We start from the raw sequence: 19,755 nt of genomic DNA on the forward strand, positions 1-19,755 counted from the left end.
ACTCCTCCCACTTCGATGAAAATGATTTGAAATTATGCTCCGGGACACCGGCCATCTGACCATCCGTTCCAAGGGTTCAATTAGAAATCGTGCGGACCTGAATATAGTTGATGATCCCTGCAATATTGCAATGTGTTAGTGGGCTACGGGGTGCCCTAATTAGTTGGCCATAATAAATCCAGTTTGCCTGGATGACATTTATGCTTATATTAACCAAATACTGTTTTGTTTTAGCTTATTACATTTCACATAACAGCTCGTTCAGGGAAGACAAATAAAGCCAAAGTCCTATGATGTGTTCTACCATTGGGGGGCAGAAGACAAATGCATACCAAAGCACAGCGATGCTGAGGGTGCCTCTTGCCCCGGCTTTAGTTCCACATCATCTCCTCTGTTTCAAGATGGCAGCCATGAGGCTATGAAGAAGCGATAAATGTTTCTGGAATAAATTATGAAAACAGATACTAGGTAGCAGCGTTAGATACATACGCCAGTGATATGACTGGTATCATTATTGCAAGTGTGTTGTTTCTAGAGTGAGATTTAAAAGGAAAAATACGTTGCATACCGGTATGCTCATTTGCTAAGCTAGCCAAATAAATGAATTCTGGGGACGGCCACATCTGATTCGCCAGCTGTCAGCTAAACAAGCATATTGATCTGTGCGGTGAGTGTCTGTATTTTAGCTATGAAGACAATGAACTGTGGCTACCTTCCTATATCCGTTTCAGACAAAAATCTAGCTACCTAGACTTGATAAGAATGCCCCGTTCAAGACAACTCGGAACTCAGGAAAAAAACGATATACGAAAGACAAAATAGATCTGAACGGTCATCTAACTCGGGAACTCGGACCTCTTTCCAGAGCACCGACCTAGTATTTTTTGAGTTCTCAGTTGTTTTGAATGGGGCATAAGACGATGCAGCAATAGAGCACCACAGTGGTGGTGTCACAATACCCATAAAACCTAGAGGTCAAACAGGGAAATGGTTCCAATCGTTTTTCAAACATACATTTTTCCCATATGGGACTTTAGAAACACCAAATAAGGGCTGTGTTTTGTGTATGCTTACCCTGGCGTGATGTTTTGATAACCATGGATATCTCTGACAATGTGACTTACCAATACATTAAACTATTTACTCTCAGATTCAAAAGCTAAGTAGCATCAAAGTAGACATGCAAAACTACAAATCAAACTTTATTTGCCACATGTGCCAAATACAACAAGTGTAGACTTTACTGTGAAATGCTTACTTACAAACCCTAAACCAACAGTGCAGTTCGAGAAGAAGAAAATGTACCAATTTACCAAAAAGTAACACAATAAGAATAACAATAACGAGGCTATATACAGGGGGCACCGGTACCGAGTTAGTGTGCAGGGGTACAGGCTAGTTGAGGTAATCTGTACATGTAGGTGGGGGCGAAGTGACTATGCATAGGTAACAAACAAACAGTGAGTAGCAGTAGTGTACAAGAGAGGGGGGTAGAAGGTGAATTGTTAAGCAGTCTAATGGCTTGCGGGTAGAAGCTGTTGAGCCTTTTGGTTCTAGACTTGGCGCTCCGGTACTGCTTGCCATGCGGTAGCAGAGAAAACAGTCTATAACTTGTGTGACTAGAGTTTGACAAATTTCTGGGCTTTCCTCTGACACCGCCTATTATATAGGTCCTGGATGGCAGGAAGCTTGGCCCCTGTGATGTAATTAGGCCGTTTGCACTACACTCTGTAGCGCCTTACGGTCAGATGCCGAGCAGTTTCCATACCAGGTGGTGATGGAACCGATCAGGATGCTCTCGATGGTGCAGTTGTAGAACCTTTTGAGGATCTGGGGACACATGCCCAATCTTTTCAGTCTCCTGAGGGGGGAAAGGATTTGTTGTTCCCTCTTCACGACTGTCTTGGTATGTTTTGACCATGATAGTTTGTTGGTGATGTGGACACCAAGGCACTTGAAACTCTCAACCCGCTCCACTTCAGTCCCATCGATGTTGGAGGTCTGTTCAGACCGCCTTTTCCTGTAGTCCACGATCAGCTCCTTTGTCTTGCTCACATTGAGGGAGAGGTTGTTGTCCTGGCACCAGTTCTCTGACCTCCTCCCTATAGGCCATCTCATCGTTGTCGGTGATCAGGCTTACCGCTGTTGTGTCCTCAGCAAACTTAATGATGGTGTTGGAGTTGTTTGGCCACGCAGTCATGGGTGAACAGGGAATACAGGAGGGGACTAAGTACACGCCCCTGAGGGGCCCCTGTGTTAAGGATCAGCATGGCAAAGGTGCTGTTGCCTACTCTTACCACCTGGGGTCGGCCCGTCAGGAAGTGCAGGATCCAGTTGCAGGGGGAGGTGTTTAGTCCTTAGCAAAGTAATGAGCTTCGTGGGCACTATGGTGTTGAACACTGAGCTGTAGTCAACATTCGCAACATAGGTGTTCCTTTTGTCCAGGTGAGAAATGGCAGTGTGGAGTGTGATTGAGATTGCGTCATCTGTGAATCTGTTAATGCAGTATGCGAATTGGTTTCCAGGATGCTGTTGATGTGAGCCATGACCAGCCTTTCAAAGCACTTCATGGCTACCGACGTGAGTGCCACAGGGCGGTAATCATTTAGGCAGGTTACCTTCGCTTCCTTGGGCACAGGGACTATGGTGGTCTGCTTGAAAAATGTAGGTATTACAGACTCGGTCAGGGAGAGGTTGAAAATGTCAGTGAAGACACTTGATAGTTGGTCAGCTCATGCTTTGATTACAGTCTGTGCTAGCAAAACAGTCCTGTAGTGTAGCATCTGCGTCATCTGACCACTTCCGTATTGAGCGAGACACTGGTACTTCCTGCTTTAGTTTTTGCTTGTTAGCAGGAATCAGGAGGATAGAAATATGGTCAGATTTGCCAAATGGAGGGTGGGGGAGAGCTTTGAATGCATCTCTGTGTGTGGAGTAAAGATGGTATTGGACCCCCCCCCCGGTTGAACATGTGACATGCTGGTAAAACTGATTTAAGTTTGCCTGCATTAAAGTCTCCGGTCACTAGGAACGCTGCTTCTGGGTGAGAATTTTCTTGTTTGCTTATAGACTTATAAAGTTGGTTGAGAGCGGTCTTGGTGCCAGCTTTAATTTGTGGTTGGTAAATAGACGGCTACGAATAATACAGAGTGCGGTCGACAGCTTATCATAAGGTACTCTTCCTCAGGAGAGCAATACCTCGAGACTTCTTTAATCCCTGCAAGCTCCTGCATGTCATCTCCAGCTGACATCTTTGCTGACAGGCATTGTCAATTTTTTAAACTTGCACAAGACCGTTCACAGAATTTCTCATTTAAAGAAATGTAACCAATTTGTTCATTACTACATTTAGCTAACATTAGATAGTTAATCCAGAGATTGCTTACCTTTGCCCCGATTTAACAGTCATCCAGATCATCTTGACACTTGTAGTTCTTTATGATAGCGACATTGGCAGCTATTTAGCGTTTAATTTTTGGTGGGTCAATACAGGCGGATATATTGATAAAAGTCACCTTGTCCTAGAGAGATTTACACGGTTATCAAAACATCACGCCAGGGTACGCCTACACTAAATACAGTCCTTACAGTGCCTTGCGAAAGTATTCGGCCCCCTTGAACTTTGCGACCTTTTGCCACATTTCAGGCTTCAAACATAAAGATATAAAACTGTATTTTTTTGTGAAGAATCAACAACAAGTGGGACACAATCATGAAGTGGAATGACATTTATTGGATATTTCAAACTTTTTTAACAAATCAAAAACTGAAAAATTGGGCGTGCAAAATTATTCAGCCCCCTTAAGTTAATACTTTGTAGCGCCACTTTTTGCTGCGATTACAGCTGTAAGTCGCTTGGGGTATGTCTCTATCAGTTTTGCACATCGAGAGACTGACATTTTTCCCATTCCTCCTTGCAAAACAGCTCGAGCTCAGTGAGGTTGGATGGAGAGCATTTGTGAACAGCAGTTTTCAGTTCTTTCCACAGATTCTCGATTGGATTCAGGTCTGGACTTTGACTTGGCCATTCTAACACCTGGATATGTTTATTTTTAAACCATTCCATTGTAGATTTTGCTTTATGTTTTGGATCATTGTCTTGTTGGAAGACAAATCTCCGTCCCAGTCTCAGGTCTTTTGCAGACTCCATCAGGTTTTCTTCCAGAATGGTCCTGTATTTGGCTCCATCCATCTTACCATCAATTTTAACCATCTTCCCTGTCCCTGCTGAAGAAAAGCAGGCCCAAACCATGATGCTGCCACCACCATGTTTGACAGTGGGGATGGTGTGTTCAGGGTGATGAGCTGTGTTGCTTTTACGCCAAACATAACGTTTTGCATTGTTGCCAACAAGTTACATTTTGGTTTCATCTGACCAGAGCACCTTCTTCCACATGTTTGGTGTGTCTCCCAGGTGGCTTGTGGCAAACTTTAAACGACACTTTTTATGGATATCTTTAAGAAATGGCTTTCTTCTTGCCACTCTTCCATAAAGGCCAGATTTGTGCAATATACGACTGATTGTTGTCCTATGGACAGAGTCTCCCACCTCAGCTGTAGATCTCTGCAGTTCATCCAGAGTGATCATGGGCCTCTTGGCTGCATCTCTGATCAGTCTTCTCCTTGTATGAGCTGAAAGTTTAGAGGGACGGCCAGGTCTTGGTAGATTTGCAGTGGTCTGATACTCCTTCCATTTCAATATTATCGCTTGCACAGTGCTCCTTGGGATGTTTAAAGCTTGGGAAATCTTTTTGTATCCAAATCCGGCTTTAAACTTCTTCACAACAGTATCTCGGACCTGCCTGGTGTGTTCCTTGTTCTTCATGATGCTCTCTGCGCTTTTAACGGACCTCTGAGACTATCACAGTGCAGGTGCATTTATACAGAGACTTGATTACACACAGGTGGATTGTATTTATCATCATTAGTTATTTAGGTCAACATTGGATCATTCAGAGATCCTCACTGAACTTCTGGAGAGAGTTTGCTGCACTGAAAGTAAAGGGGCTGAATAATTTTGCACGCCCAATTTTTCAGTTTTTGATTTGTTAAAAAAGTTTGAAATATCCAATAAATGTCGTTCCACTTCATGATTGTGTCCCATTTGTTGTTGATTCTTCACAAAAAATACAGTTTTATATCTTTATGTTTGAAGCCTGAAATGTGGCAAAAGGTCGGAAAGTTCAAGGGGGCCGAATACTTTCGCAAGGCACTGTATTTTAAGTGTTTCTAAAATCCTCTATGGGAAAAATGTATTAATGGTGGAAGAACAATTGGAACCGTTTCCCTATTGGACCACTAGGTTTTATGGGTATTATGACACATACTGTGTATTCTTTGTCTTGCCAGGTGGAAGAAGTATCCCGGAAGAAAATATCTAGCTAACTTTCTAGCTATGCTAATGACAAAAGCTATAACAGCTAGCAAGCTTACTCATTATTAGATAGATGTTGATGACAGTCGTGCTGGAAAATTCTGATTATAAATGCAATGAATTTGCTAACAATGGTATGTCCTCCTTTTAGCTCAACTTCACCATGGCCATCTCTCAGTTTCGCCTTTTCAAGATTTGCACATGGCTTGCAACCTTCCTTTCATTCTTCAGAAGGTTAATGTGCAGGTAAGGAACAACCATTATGTTGAATTGAAAGAAGCAAAACTGATTAGAACCCTTTGCCGTGTCAGACTATGTCTGCATAGATTTTGCCACATCTTAAAGCCACAGTGTGTAAGATTTCCAGTCATTTTACTTGGTTGAAATGAATGTTAATCTCCTGGAACGTTATTCCTTGAGGACAACAAACACATTAGCATAGAAATGAAATCCTATTTGCATGTGAAAATTGCATCCCATGGAATGCCTTTGCTCTAAAATGTATGTTTTTGTGGTGGCCCACAGTTTGATGGTAAGCACATTGTGTTTTTCGACATAGATCTGGGAGGTTGCGTAAGCTAAGCGGCGATCAGATATCTCTTCCAATTATGGTTGATTTTTCATCAGTGCCCAAACAGGTCAGTGATATACAAGTTTATAAGCTACAGCCTATTATTGCTAACATGAGGCAAGTGCTTAGTCGGTAGAAGAATCATTGCTACTATGGAAAATACAATCATGGTGCTCCTATTATAATGATTTCTAATGATGTTTTCTTGTCTTTACATCCCTAACAAACCTGTTGTCATTAATTACATCATCAAACATGTATTGTGCAACCAACAGTCAGTGTTTACATTGTGGCACACTTAAATGTTTCTCTTTATTTTTGTCATATTATTTTTTACAATAAACTTAATTTACACCTTTGACCAAACCCTGTGCAGCCAGAGATAGAAGAATGGAGCTCGTGGGATGAAGAAGGTCCCACGAGTATCAAGATCGAGGGCGGTAACGGCAACGTGCCACCTCAGCCTGGCGAGGAAGAGGAACCAGACTACTTCAAAGACATGGCACCCACCATCAGGAAAACACAGAAAGTAGGCTGGGTCTTCATTTCAAGCTGAAATCTGTGTAAAGTGCCACTGTTCGCCCCAGCATCTTTTGTTGTTGTGTTTGTTTTGTTTAGTTGACACTCAGGAGAGGAGTGTCCTGCAGCGTGGTGTGATGCTCATGCAATGATGTCCCAGGGGGGGAAAACGTGTTTGTTGTTAAAGTATCCCAAATGGAAGAGGCATTTTCACTAAGTACAGATTCCAGCTTTAAGTGCACTTCTCAACACTAATTGAAGGTAGACTTAGCAATATACATTTACCAAAAGGGAGGAGCAGGGTAATTCCCAACACAAACAAAAATAGTCTAATGGGCGAGGCTGCACTGTTCAATATTTTGTTATCACCCAGCTATCACATGGCATGAGAGAGGGAAGAAAACTCCCGTGCACATACGCTGATGCTTAACAGTATCTGTATTGGTGATGATGAGTGCAGCCTCTTGCCTCACACTCTGTCGACAATATCGCTGGCCACGCTGCTGCTTGTAGCATGCCATATCATATTGATTCTTAGTAGTTTTAACTTGTCTCCTTTCTCGCTCTGTCCCCACCCCAGATTGTGCTGAAGAAGAGGGAGCCACTCAACTACTTGGTACCCGATGGCAGTGCGGGCTTCTCCAGCAGACTGGCAGCCACTCAGGACACCTCCTTCATCCAGCCATCTGTGAGTTTGTGTACCACCGACCAATGTACAGTGTCTATAGACAGTTTACAACCCCTTGAACTTTTTTTCACATTTTGCTCCCATAAAATGAAATCTAAAAAGAGATTTAGGTTTTGTTCTTCCTACGGAGCTACACAACCCACACCTCATTTTCAAAGTCAAAGAAAGTTATAGAAAATGTTCTAAATTAAGAAAAAAACGACTGAAATATCATAATTGGACAAGTCTCCACTCCCCTGTGTTAATACTTGGTGGAAGCACCTTTGGCAGCCATTGCAGCTGTTAATAATTTGGAATAAGATTATACCAATTTTGCACAACTCTTAGGGCAACATATATCCATTGTTTTTGTCAAAATTGCTCAAACTCATAACATTTAGCTGGGGATCATTGAGAGACAGCGATATTTAAACTTTCTTAGATTTTTTTTTGTAGCAGGTTAGTCAGGACTGAGACTAGACCACACTGGAACACTCAACACCTCTTGGAAAGCATATCTGGCGTGTCTTTGGCGTTAAAATGTGTGTAATTGTCTCCCTGAAAAAGGTTAAGTATATCTCAGGTTTAGGGTTACAGAAGACTGAGTCGGGTTTTCCTCTAACTTTTTGATCCTGACAAAATGCGCAGTCCCTGCCGATGACAAGCATACCCATAACATGATGCTGCCACCACAATACTTGGAAATTGAGAGGGTTTCACTTTGTTGGATTTAACCCAACCCTGTCATTTTTAATATTACTTAACAGCCTTGTTACAAACAGAGTGGATCATTTGCAGTGATTTTTTTATATTTTTTTTACACAAGCATATTTATTTTCACTTTGTCATACAGGCCAGGAATATGGAGTGAATGCAATGTTGTTGCGTTCAGTTTCTGAAAACCTAACTCTGGGATAGACACACTAGAATGGCTTTCCAAGAGGTGTTGAGTGTTACTGAGTGGTCTAGTCTCAGTCCTCACTTAAATCTGCTTTTAAAAAATCAGAGGCAAGGTTTGAATATGGCTGTCCATAAAATATTTCCAAACAAATGTAAAGAGCTTGAGCAATTTTGACAAAAACAATGAATATATGTTGCCCTAAGAGTTGTGCAAAGTTGGAAGAATCTTATTCCAAGTTATTCACAGCTGTAATGGCTGCCAAAGGTGCTTCCACCAAGTATTGACACATGAGGGTGGAGACTTATCCAATTATGATACTTCAGTTTTGCTATTTTTTCTTAATTTGGAAAATGTTCCATAACTTTCACTTTAAAACTGTGGAGTAGATTGTGTCTAATTGAATCCCTTCTTACATTTAAGGCATTAAACTGTGGAAAAAATTTCAAGGGGGTGTTGACTGTACCACTAGTCTCTTGTGATAGACTTAACATTTATATTATCATCTGTTGGCCTCTGCTGATTCTAAGATGGGGGTGAGGTGAGCTCCTTATACGGTGGATTAGTGTCACTAATTATTTTTTGATGAATACTGATTTTGCAGAGGTGGTATTTGAAGTTAGGGTGGGTTTAAAAAAACAACTTGAATGGTCACTGATAACATCCTAAAATTGTTGTACAGCCTGGATTGTAAACAGGTTTACTTTTGAAAGGGGACGTGCTGGGGAGGGGCTTTGGCAGAGGCTTGGAGAGGGGTTGCACTGCTCCATCCACTGTTTCCAGATTTCAAAACCTCATCCACCAGAAGCTGAGAAGCTAGCCAGCGCCTGTCCAATTACTTGTTCCAAGGATTACAGACCAGCTCACAACTGCACTATGATGAAGTCTGGGTTTCTTTTTAGTTCGCCATCTCAAAGTAGTTTGCTTTAGTTGGATCAGTGCTGTGACATTTGTTCATTCCCAGAAGTGCACATTTCCAGGAGTGCACAAGTCCTCTAGGGCCACAGTTCTCTGTATTCAGGTTTAATTAAGGTTTATAGCAGTGTGAAGAATAGTTGCTAATGGAGATTAGGTCACCACTGCCCTCCTATACTGTGTCAGTGACTGTGTCCTGACTGTATTCCTGTCCTCTCTGTCCCACAGTCTGAGCTTGGAGACATGGATACCTGGCACGAGGATACCAACGCCTGGGAGGATGAGTCATCAGATGCTGCCTGGGAGGCCGATTTAGTGCTCAGGTGATAGCACTTTCTATTATTATTATTATTACTATATTGTCTAAAGCAGGGGTATTCAAATATCACCCTACAATGTCCAAAGCCTGCTGGTTTTTTGTTTTACCTGATAATGAATTGCACCTACCCTGGTGTCCCAGGTCCAAATCAGTCCCTGATTGGAGGGGAAGAATGTGGGGGGGGAAAGCAGTGGAACTGGTTTCAATGTAGTCTGCGCGGGACTGATTGCTTCATCCTGCTCCCACCCGCTACCTCATAACTGGTTCTGAACCCAACTGCAGACCTGCAATGTTATTTTAGGCATATGTGATGCAGCTCACTTGCCAGCATTGGTCCCAGCAATTTTGCACCATTAGGCAATATCAAAATGCGCAAAAATAACCCAGGAAATAGCCTAGGTTAAATTTCCTGAGATTCTCGCGTGTCCCATTATATTAAAGTATCAGTATTACTGGGCTGTATCAGCCAATATGCTAGACATAGTTTGAAGAGAGCAGAGTTGGAGAGACTTGCACTTTCTCTTGAGCTATTTTTATAGCCTAACTTTTTGTGGGAAGATTTTCAGACTAAGACAAATATGAGTTATAAATATTTATTTCTAGGCAATGTAGTAAACTATAGCCTCATCATATTCAAGTAGTACATTTCCTTGGAAAGATAACTGCCAGTGATTCTCCACCCATGCATTGGCAGCCTACTCTATTTCAATGAGACCAAACATATACACTATATGACCAAAAGTATGTGGACACCTGCTCATCGAACATCTCATTCCAATCTCATGGGCATTAATATGGAGTTGTTCTCCCCTTTTTCTGCTATAACAGCCTCCACTCTTCTTGGGAGGCTTTCCACTAGATGTTGGAACATTGCTGAGGGGACTTGCTTCAGCCACGAGCATTAGTGTGGTTGGGCACTGATGTTGGGCGATTAGGCCTGGCTCACAGTCGGCGTTCCAATTCATCCCAAAGGTGTTCAATAGGTTTGAGGTCAGGGTTCTGTGCAGACCAGTCAAGTTCTTCCACACTGATCTCGACAAACCATTTCTGTATGGACCTCGCTTTGTGCATGGGGGCATCCTCTCTAGGTTTCTTCCTAGGTTTTGGCCTTTCTAGGGAGTTTTTCATAGCCACCGTGCTTCTACACCTGCATTGGTTACTGTTTGGGGTTTTAGGCTGGGTTTCTGTACAGCACTTTGATATATCGCGTGATGTAAGAAGGGCTATATAAATGAATTGGATTTGATTGTCATGCTGAAACAGAAAAGGGCCTTCCCCAAACTGTTGAAACAAAGTTGGAACCACAAAATCATCTAGAATGAAAATATATATGGTTATATTACGTAAGAACAATGGTGCAACATTAATAAAAATTATATTATTTTCTAACAAATGCGCTTTCTCCCGTGTTGGATAGCAGTCACTCTCTGCGGTTTTGGAACACGTGTGCACTGTTGAATTGGCGCCTTTTCCTAGACCTTGTTGCTATGTGAGTAATATCAAAGTTAACCAGCATATTGGTGTTGAGAATAGAGGTCGACCGATTAATCGGAATGGCCGATTTAATTTGGGCCGATTTTCAAGTTTTCGTACCGGTTGGTAATCGGCATTTTGGGACACCGATCATGGCCGATTACATTGCACTCCACGAGGAGACTGCGTGGCAGGCTTGACTACCTGTTATGCGAGTGCAGCAAGGAGGCAAGGTGCTAGCTAGCATTAAACTTATCTTTATAAAAAACAGTCATAACATAATCACTAGTTAACTACACATGGTTGATGGTATTACTAGTTTATCTAGCTTGTCCTGTGTTGCATACAATCGATGCGGTGCCTGTTAATTTATCATTGAATCACAGCCTACTTTGCCAAACGGGTGATTTAACAAGCTCATTCGTGAAAAAAAGCACTGTCGTTGCACCAATGTGTACCAAACCATAAACAATGCCTTTCTTAAAATCAATACACAAGTATATATTTTTTAACCTGCATATTTAGTTAATATTGCCTGCTAACATGAATTTCTTTTAACAAGGGAAATTGTCACTTCTCTTAGCGTTCTGTGCTACAGAGTCAGGGTATATGCAGCAGTTTGGGCCGCCTGGCTCGTTGCGAACTGTGTGAAGACTATTTATTCCTAACAAAGACAACCAACTTCGCCAAACGGGGGCTGATTTAACAAAAGCGCATTTGCACGAATGTACCTAACCATAAACATCAATGCCCTTCTTAAAATCAATACACAGAAGTATATTTTATTAAACCTGCATATTTCGTTAAAATAAATCCAGGTTAGCAGGCAATACTAAACTAGGGAAATTGTGTCACTTCTCTTGTGTTCATTGCACGCAGAGTCAGGGTATATGCAACAGTTTGGGCCACCTGGCTCGTTGCAAACTAATTTGCCAGAATTTTACGTAATTATGACATAACATTGAAGGTTGTGCAATGTAAACAGGAATATTTAGACTTCTGGATGCCACCCGTTAGATAAAATATGTAACGGTTCCGTATTTCACTGAAAGAGTAAACGTTTTGTTTTCTACATTATAGTTTCCGGATTTGACCATATTAATGACCTAAGGCTCGTATTTATGTGTGTTATTATGTTATAATTAAGTATATGATTTGATAGAGCAGTCTGACTGAGCGATGTTAGGCAGCAGCAGACTCGTAAGCATTCATTCAAACAGCACTTTTGTGCGTTTGCCAGCAGCTCTTCGCTGTGCTTCAAGCATTGAGCTGTTTATGACTTCAAGCCTATCAACTCCCGAGCTAGTTAGCGGGGTGCGCGCTAGCGTTTCAATCGGTGACGTCACTCCCTCCGAGACCTTGAAGTAGTTGTTCACCTTGCTCTGCAAGGGCCGCGGCTTTTGTGGAGCCATGGGTAACGATGCTACTTGGGTAACTTTTGTCGACGTGTTCCTGGTTCGAGCCCAGGTAGGGGCGAGGAGAGGGACGGAAGCTATACTGTTACACTGGCAATACTAAAGTGCCTATAAGAACATCCAATAGTCAAAGGTATATGAAATACAAATGGTATAGAGAGAAATAGTCCTATAATTCCTATAATAACTACAATCTAAAACTTCTTACCTAGGAATATTGAAGACTCATGTGAAAAGGAACCACCAGCTTTCATATGGTCTTATGTTCTGAGCAAGGAACTTAAACGTTAGCTTTTTTACATGGCACATATTGCATTTTTACTTTCTTCTCCAACACTTTGTTTTTGCATTATTTAAACCAAATTGAACATGTTTCATTATTTATGTGAGGCTAAATTGATTGTATTGATATATTATATTAAGTTAAACTAAAAGTGTTCATTCAGTATTGTTGTAATTGTCATTATTACAAATTTAAAAAATTTAAAAATTGGCCGATTTAATTGGTATCGCCTTTTTTTGGGTTCTCCAATAATCGGTATCGGCATTGAAAAATCATAATCGGTCGACCTCTAGTTGAGAACCAATGGTGAAAAAAGTAACCAATTGTAAAAGATACCTTTTAAATGCACCGTTTTTATTGTATTTGTTTTATAAATGTAAAAAAAAAAGTAGGATAGGCAGGGCACACTCCAACACTCAGACATAATTTACAAACATAGCGTGTGTTTAGTGAGTCCGCCAGGTCAGAGGCAGTGGGATGACCAGGGATGTTCTCTTTAATAAGTGCGTGAATTGGTCTATTTCCTGTCCTGCTAAGCATTCAAAACGTAGCAAGTACTTTTGGGTGTCAGGGAAATTGTATGGAGTAAAAAGTACATTATTTTCTTTACGAAGGTGGTGAATTAAAAGTATACAAAAATATAAATAGTAAAGTACAGATACCCCCCCAAAAACGACTTAAGTTGTACTTTAAAGTATTTTTACTTAAGTGCTTTACACCACTGTTGAGAACAATGGGCGGAGGCAGCAACGGAGTTAGGAGATGAGAAAACAGCCCTTGTCTTAATTTTCGAAGAAATGTGAGGAGATGCGAATCCCCAACTTAATTAGATCTATAATCAATAGCCTAACTGTCAAATGCACCAAGCCTTGTGCAACCAAAACATGTCGGATTAACAATTTCACATTTGTGTGTTTTTAATCTTTGCTATGCTGTAATAAAAGCTTTTCACTTTTTTTCTGTTAGAACAGTGCCTCTGGTATGTATTATTTATTTAGTGTTTGTTTACACTGTACCAAATTGTCAGGAAAAATAATATTTATAATAATGACCCTCCTTTTTCTTGATCTCCTTATTGTTTTTATTATTATTATGATCATCATATATAACAGCCTTGAATAACCACCATCGAGCTGTAGGCCTAAGAGCTCATCCTGTTTAGGCTTTATACCGTAACTTACTTAGGCCTGTATTTCAATACTTTATATAGGCTACTGTATCAATCATTAATTTGTTCATGTCATCACACAGCATACGAATCATTCATGATTCATGATTCATTTTTTTTTTTACCAGCGCAGCAAGTCTGAGCCCTGCCCTACACAATCAAATCAAATGCGGTCGTACTCCCTCTAGTCATTTGTATCTTTTAATTATTTAATCAAACGGTGCGCTTAAAGCATCAGACAAGCTCAGTGCGTATAGTTGATTTGGTTAAAACACATAGGATGTGTCATTTTATGGAAGAATACACGTTTAGAACTAGACTAGACAACTCAAGTTCGACCAATATTTGTTTTAGTTGGGGACAGCCCTAGTTCAATGTGAAACTTCTGTCATGTTCAGTGTCATATTGCTGTCATATAGTTGATCTAAAAGTTTAATTGTTATCCAGCAGGTGGCAGTATATTAAGAATGTTCAACACAGCTTCAACATGAAAGAACGGCATTATTTTCACAAAGAAAAGTTTTTTTGCTCTCTTTTCCTCTGTGAACCATCACCTTTGCTCTCTCAAAAAGCTTAGTAATGAGGTTTGTTGCAATCCTTTTAATAAACTCATACCTTTTTCTGTCGTTTCAATGTCTTCCAGACAACAGAAGATGGCAGAGAGAGAAAAGCGTTCCATGGAACAGCAGAGGAAGAAGATGGAGAAGGAGGTTCAGAGGATGATGAAGAAGGACCAGAAGATTGCTGTCAAGCTCTCGTAACATTTTTTAGAGCACTCATCCCTTGAGCCAGAAGGCAAAAAAAGAAACACTGAGACAAACTTCATCATGCCATCCTCTAGTCATCTCCACACGAAGATCATCTCTACTCCACAAAGCGGCCATTTAAAAGAAATCTCTGTCCACCAGCCATCATTCGAGGCATGGCTTGGCCAGTGTGATGTTTGTTCAGGGACTGTTGCATTCAGCTATCGGAAGGCACTTCATTCCTGGGATGTGTTCATTAGGGCACACAACGGAAAACTGAAATGAGCATTTCTTATCTGACAAGTCCAGGAAGTCACTCCCTCTATCAGTCCATTTTCTTCTGTTTTGCGCTGAATGAACACTACCCTGATTTAATTGCAGTTCGCGCGACCATACTCTGCGCAATGCCCTTTGGTATTGCACTATGTCAGAGACTTGGTATCAAATGTCACTCTGGCTAAGTATGACACTGGGTTCAGGTAGATAGTTTTGAGTTGTCCATTTGTATTTCCCAGGAATATGTGTAAATATACTGGTACCTATAGTACAAGTGGAGTCTCAAAAGAGACTTATTTCTATGACATTGTCTTATTTATAACATGAAGGACAAAGGTGTGTAATTAAATGTAAGTCTCACTGTGTATCAGTTACATACATCCCTTTGTTGGCTTGGTTATTGTGCTTTTTAATTACGTTTCTCGTCATCGTTGTTCGAAAACACATTCTCTCATTGACGTTGCTTGATATTCCTGATGTACTTTTGCTGTACAGCCTTCAATATGCTGAATTGCACATTTTGAATTGAAGGCTTTTAAAGAAGAGTTTCAGACTGAGGGTGTGGACACTGTCAAGGGGATTTGGAAATTTAATTGAGCCTTACTCAAGAGTTGGCTGTGGATTCCTATGGTAATCCTATGGTTACTGATCGGTCAACATTTTTGACGTCTTGAATAATCAAAACATTTTCCTGTTTGTTCTTATCCCTGCTTTTTAATACACCAAAATAGAAGCGGCGACTCTTAACGACTTTTGTCTTTATTATGTTGAATGTGTTTTTATTGTTTTATTTTACACGTTCAATGTAGCATAACGCATACAAACTCTGTCTCTGTGTTATCTGAGAAAGTTTGGTTATCAGACATGGCCAACTCACATCCTTGATCAGTGATCATAGCAAATAAAAAGATGCAAAGCTCTGTGCTCCCCTCAGTAATTTGCGGATGGTTAATAACAGAATCAGTCAAAATATTTCATAAGTTAAAGCCTTTTCCATTGCCTGGACCAATAACCTGTTACGTTTCAATATGATTTTGGTATGGTCAATCGGTGTCGAATCAAGTGGATCTTTTTTGTGATGGAAGTGTGTGTTGTGTGCGAGTGCCCAGCAACTGGTGTATGAGACTGGAATGTCAAGCAGAAGGGTCTGGTTGCCATGGAAACATATTTGCAGAGATGGCGCTGTAGAACTGACATAAGGCATTTGCAATTAAACAGACCTGTTGGATTAGAATAACAATTGATAGTCCCTTTTCCAAATGTGTGTTTTCCTTATACCATCAGTGGGGTATCCTGTGTATAATATGGGGATTCTTTTTATATTGAATGTCTAAGTGAACGATGCCTTTTAAACATTGTGGTGTTTTCATGGTTATTTTAGGTGGGGCTTTGTGGTAAATGAGGGATTAATAATTTTTTTTCAGAGAATATTGATTATCGATGATATTGATAATAAAGAATATTGATAGTGTTATATTGCCCATTGGATCAGGAAGAAAGAGGTTGTTAGCCACATACAATTATGAAAATACTGTTGACCTTTGTCCTTTTGCTTTCTTTGCAAATTCTTCTTCCAATTATTATCAAAGTCAGCATGATGGGGATACATGAAAATGTTTTTCTTTGTCAATAAAGATCTCTTTTTTTGCACATTCCTTATTTTTCTTTGAAAAATCTCTGGATCCCTTTTCAATTGTGTCTAAATGTTAACCAATATTAGAGTCATGACAGAAACAAAGATACAAAACCAATGAAGCAAGTGAATTTCAAGATTAAATCACTTTTGTTCTTTTCGTACTTGTGTGAATTACTAGTATTGGAATAAAATGTTCTCCCAAGATTCACTCAAGCCATATTATTTCTCTGAACCACCCATGATTTATTGCATTAGGAAAAACTCCCATTATGAATAAACCTTTTACGTGCCTGTAGCCCAGTGTCATTAGATATGCTTGTTCTCTAAGTAGATTAATAGGGCATTTTAATCTCGTGCAAGGCTAATTCCTTTCAAATGCTTTTCAAATCCAAGGTCAGACATGTAACAACATCACAAATTCAATGTCTCTCAAAAACACCCCTGCTTGACCAAACCACTCAAAGACTGATCATGACCTACTTTTAGGAACGAAATGTCTCACTCTTCAGTTTTTCGGGAAGAGTTGGTGGTAGACATCGCTGAGGGATAATCTGCTCGGTTCTTCCATTGTAAAAATGAAATTGTCTCATCTGTGTCAGTAATTCTCATCTGTCAGTAATTCTCATCTGTGTCAGCCATTCTAAGTAAACTATCCATATTTTATCCTGCTGGTATGTTAACCACTACTAGCTCTCTCTGACACTATCTCAATCCATCTTTCCTTGATTCCTCACATCCGATCGCCTCCCCTCCTCAAAATGCATTGGAGAAGGTCAGAGGGGAGGGACCTTGGTCCGTCTCCTCCAGTACAATTGAGAAGGATGCAGGGAGATAGGATGCATGGATTCAAAGAAAGACAAATTGAGACAGCCTTGAACTCAGCTAATGCTGCATTCGTAACCAAGTGGGAGGTGGGAATTTACCAGTTGTGAAGTCATAAATAACAGTTGAATGCATTCACATGCTATGAACTCGTTGAGAAATGCTAATTGGCTAATGGCCAACAAGCTGAGTAAACCATAAACTAAAAGTTCAGCTATCATGTCTGTAAACAAATTATGTTCAAAAACCATATTAATAGATTTCATTTTATAAAGTTTTATTGCATTTAACTGCCGAAAATGCTGTTATCCAGGTAATTTCCTTAGTAGTTTATGTCAGAGGTCAGCAGGTGAGAGAAATGAGAGCTCAGGATGATAAATGAGTAGTAATTAGTAATTACCTGTTGGAGGGCCATTCGTATGTGGTAAATTCCCACTGGTAACGAACGCAGCATGACTCCACCCTCCCTCCCCATATTGATTATTCCTTCTCTTTGCTACCAGGCCTGGTTTCAGAGAGAGATCACAGCAGATGGAATGATTCATCAGTCTGCTTGCACTCTAATGAACAGAGGGTCATGGTTATGTAACGGAACAACCCCATATGGCAGTAGAGGAAATGGGTTATTTAGCATCGCATGGGACTTCTCATTCCAACTCCAGTCTCAATGCATCAGTCTGCCGTGTGATTAGATTTACTTTAATCCTCACACAAACATAGATGTATCGTGACATGTGAAAACATAGTCTGTGTGTATAAACAGTCTTTGCTGATCTGTGGCATGACCTTTCTTCAAAGATTGTCGGACTCAGAACCACCATCTTGCACCACCACCATCTTGAAGTTCCACTCTGGCAAGTCTAATGCACTTCCATTGTAAACTGCCCAGGGGACATTGAACACAGACTGAAAAAGCCATTGCATTTTTTTGTTTGATAAACACTGAACAAAAATGTACATGCAACACTTTCAAAGATTCTACTGAGTTACAGTTCATATAGGAAATCAGTCAATTGAATAACTGAATTAGTCCCTATTCTATGGATTTCACATGACTGGGAATACAGATATGCATCTGTTAGTCACAGATACCTTAAAAAAGTGTAGGGTCATGGATCAGAAAACCAGCCAGTATCTGGTGTGACCACCATTTGCCTCATGCAGTACGATACAATCTACTTCGAATAGAGTTGATCAGGCTGTTGATTATGGCCTGTGGAATGTTGTCCCACTCCTCTTCAATGGCTGTGTGAAGTTGCTGGATATTGGCGGGAACTGGAACACACTGTCATACATTTCGATCCAGAGCATTCCAAACATGCTCAGCGAGTGACATGTCTGGTGAGTATGCAGGCCATGGGAGTACTGGGACATTTTCAGCTTCCAGGAAATGTGTACAGATCCTTGTGACATAGGGCTGTGATTTATCTTGCTGAAACATGTTATGGCGGCAGATGATTGGCATCACAATGGGCTTCAGGTTCTCATCACGGTATCTCTGTGAATTCGATAAAATGCATTTGTGTTTGTTGCCAGCAGCTTATGCCTGGCCGTACCATAACCCCACCGCCACCATGGGGCACAACGCCGACATGATGCCATACACGCTATCTGCCCAGTACAGTTGAAACCGGGATTCATCCGTGAAGAACACACTTCTCCAGCGTGCCAATGGCCATCGAAGGTGAGCATTTGCCCACTGAAGTCAGTTACAACACTGAACTGCAGTCAGGTCAAGACCCTGGTGAGGACGAGACAATACCGCAGGTGAAGAAGCCGGATGTGGAGGTCCTGGGCGGGCGTGGTTACATATGGTCTGGGGTTGAGGCCAGTTGGACATACTGCCAAATTCTCCACAACTACGGGGTGGCTTATGGTAGAGAAATGAACATTGAATTCTCTGGCAACAGCTCTGGTTGACCTTCTTGCAGTCAGCATGACAATTGCATGCTCCCTCAAAACTTACTGCCACAGATGTCATGTGACAAAATTACACATTTGAGTGGCCTTGTCCCCAGCACAAGGTGCACCTGCGTAATGATCATGCCGTTTAATCAGCTTCTTGATATGCCACACCGGTCAGGTGGATTAATTATTTTGGCAAAGGAGAAATGCTCACTAACAGGGACGCAAACTCATGTGCTCAAAAAAGCTTTTTGTGCATATGGAAAATAATCTGGGATCTTATTTCAGCTCATGAAACCAACATTTTACATAGTGTTTATTTTTGGTTCAGCGTAATATGCAAAGGCTCAGACAGAGCTCGGTTTAATTCATGTGAACTTGTTCCGTAGTTAAGAGCTGTTGTGCGGATGCAGAAACATGTGCCCTCGTGTTCAGGGCCGAGAACATTGTGTTCTGCTGTTTTCAGAGCTGGCCTCAGACATGTGTGGCTTTGCAATTAAGGATCCCCTTCTAAACCGGAGATTAAACAGTAAATCCAAGAAGTCTTTCGTTTAATTTGCTCACTCAAATATCCTTCTTGTTGGCATTTAAAGAGGTACTGAAAATCACCAATTGAAATTGGCACCCATCTCAATTGGTTGTAGAACGATGAAACAGAACAGTTGTGGATATATGCCATTTAGAATGTATGTTCACTATAAAATGCTTGGGATTTAAGTCTGCTAAACCCTTGGCACCAGAACATGCCCAAGAGGAATCAAACATGGA

The 19,755-nt window shown here is 40.9% G+C and overlaps 1 protein-coding gene across 1 annotated transcript; it reads left to right on the plus strand.

Moving 5' to 3' along the window:
- The first annotated feature begins 337 nt into the window (after positions 1 to 337).
- ebag9 (estrogen receptor binding site associated antigen 9) lies at positions 338 to 16,274 on the plus strand. Its single transcript, XM_024386152.2, has 7 exons — positions 338 to 667; positions 5,526 to 5,620; positions 5,934 to 6,012; positions 6,322 to 6,474; positions 7,045 to 7,152; positions 9,173 to 9,267; positions 14,246 to 16,274. The coding sequence occupies exons 2-7, from the start codon at positions 5,538 to 5,540 to the stop codon at positions 14,361 to 14,363; spliced, it is 636 nt and encodes a 211-aa protein (XP_024241920.1). The 5' UTR covers positions 338 to 667; positions 5,526 to 5,537; the 3' UTR covers positions 14,364 to 16,274.
- The last annotated feature ends 3,481 nt before the right edge of the window (positions 16,275 to 19,755 follow it).

This window comes from Oncorhynchus tshawytscha, linkage group LG23 (genome assembly GCF_018296145.1).
Source record: "Oncorhynchus tshawytscha isolate Ot180627B linkage group LG23, Otsh_v2.0, whole genome shotgun sequence".
NCBI lineage: Eukaryota > Metazoa > Chordata > Actinopteri > Salmoniformes > Salmonidae > Oncorhynchus > Oncorhynchus tshawytscha.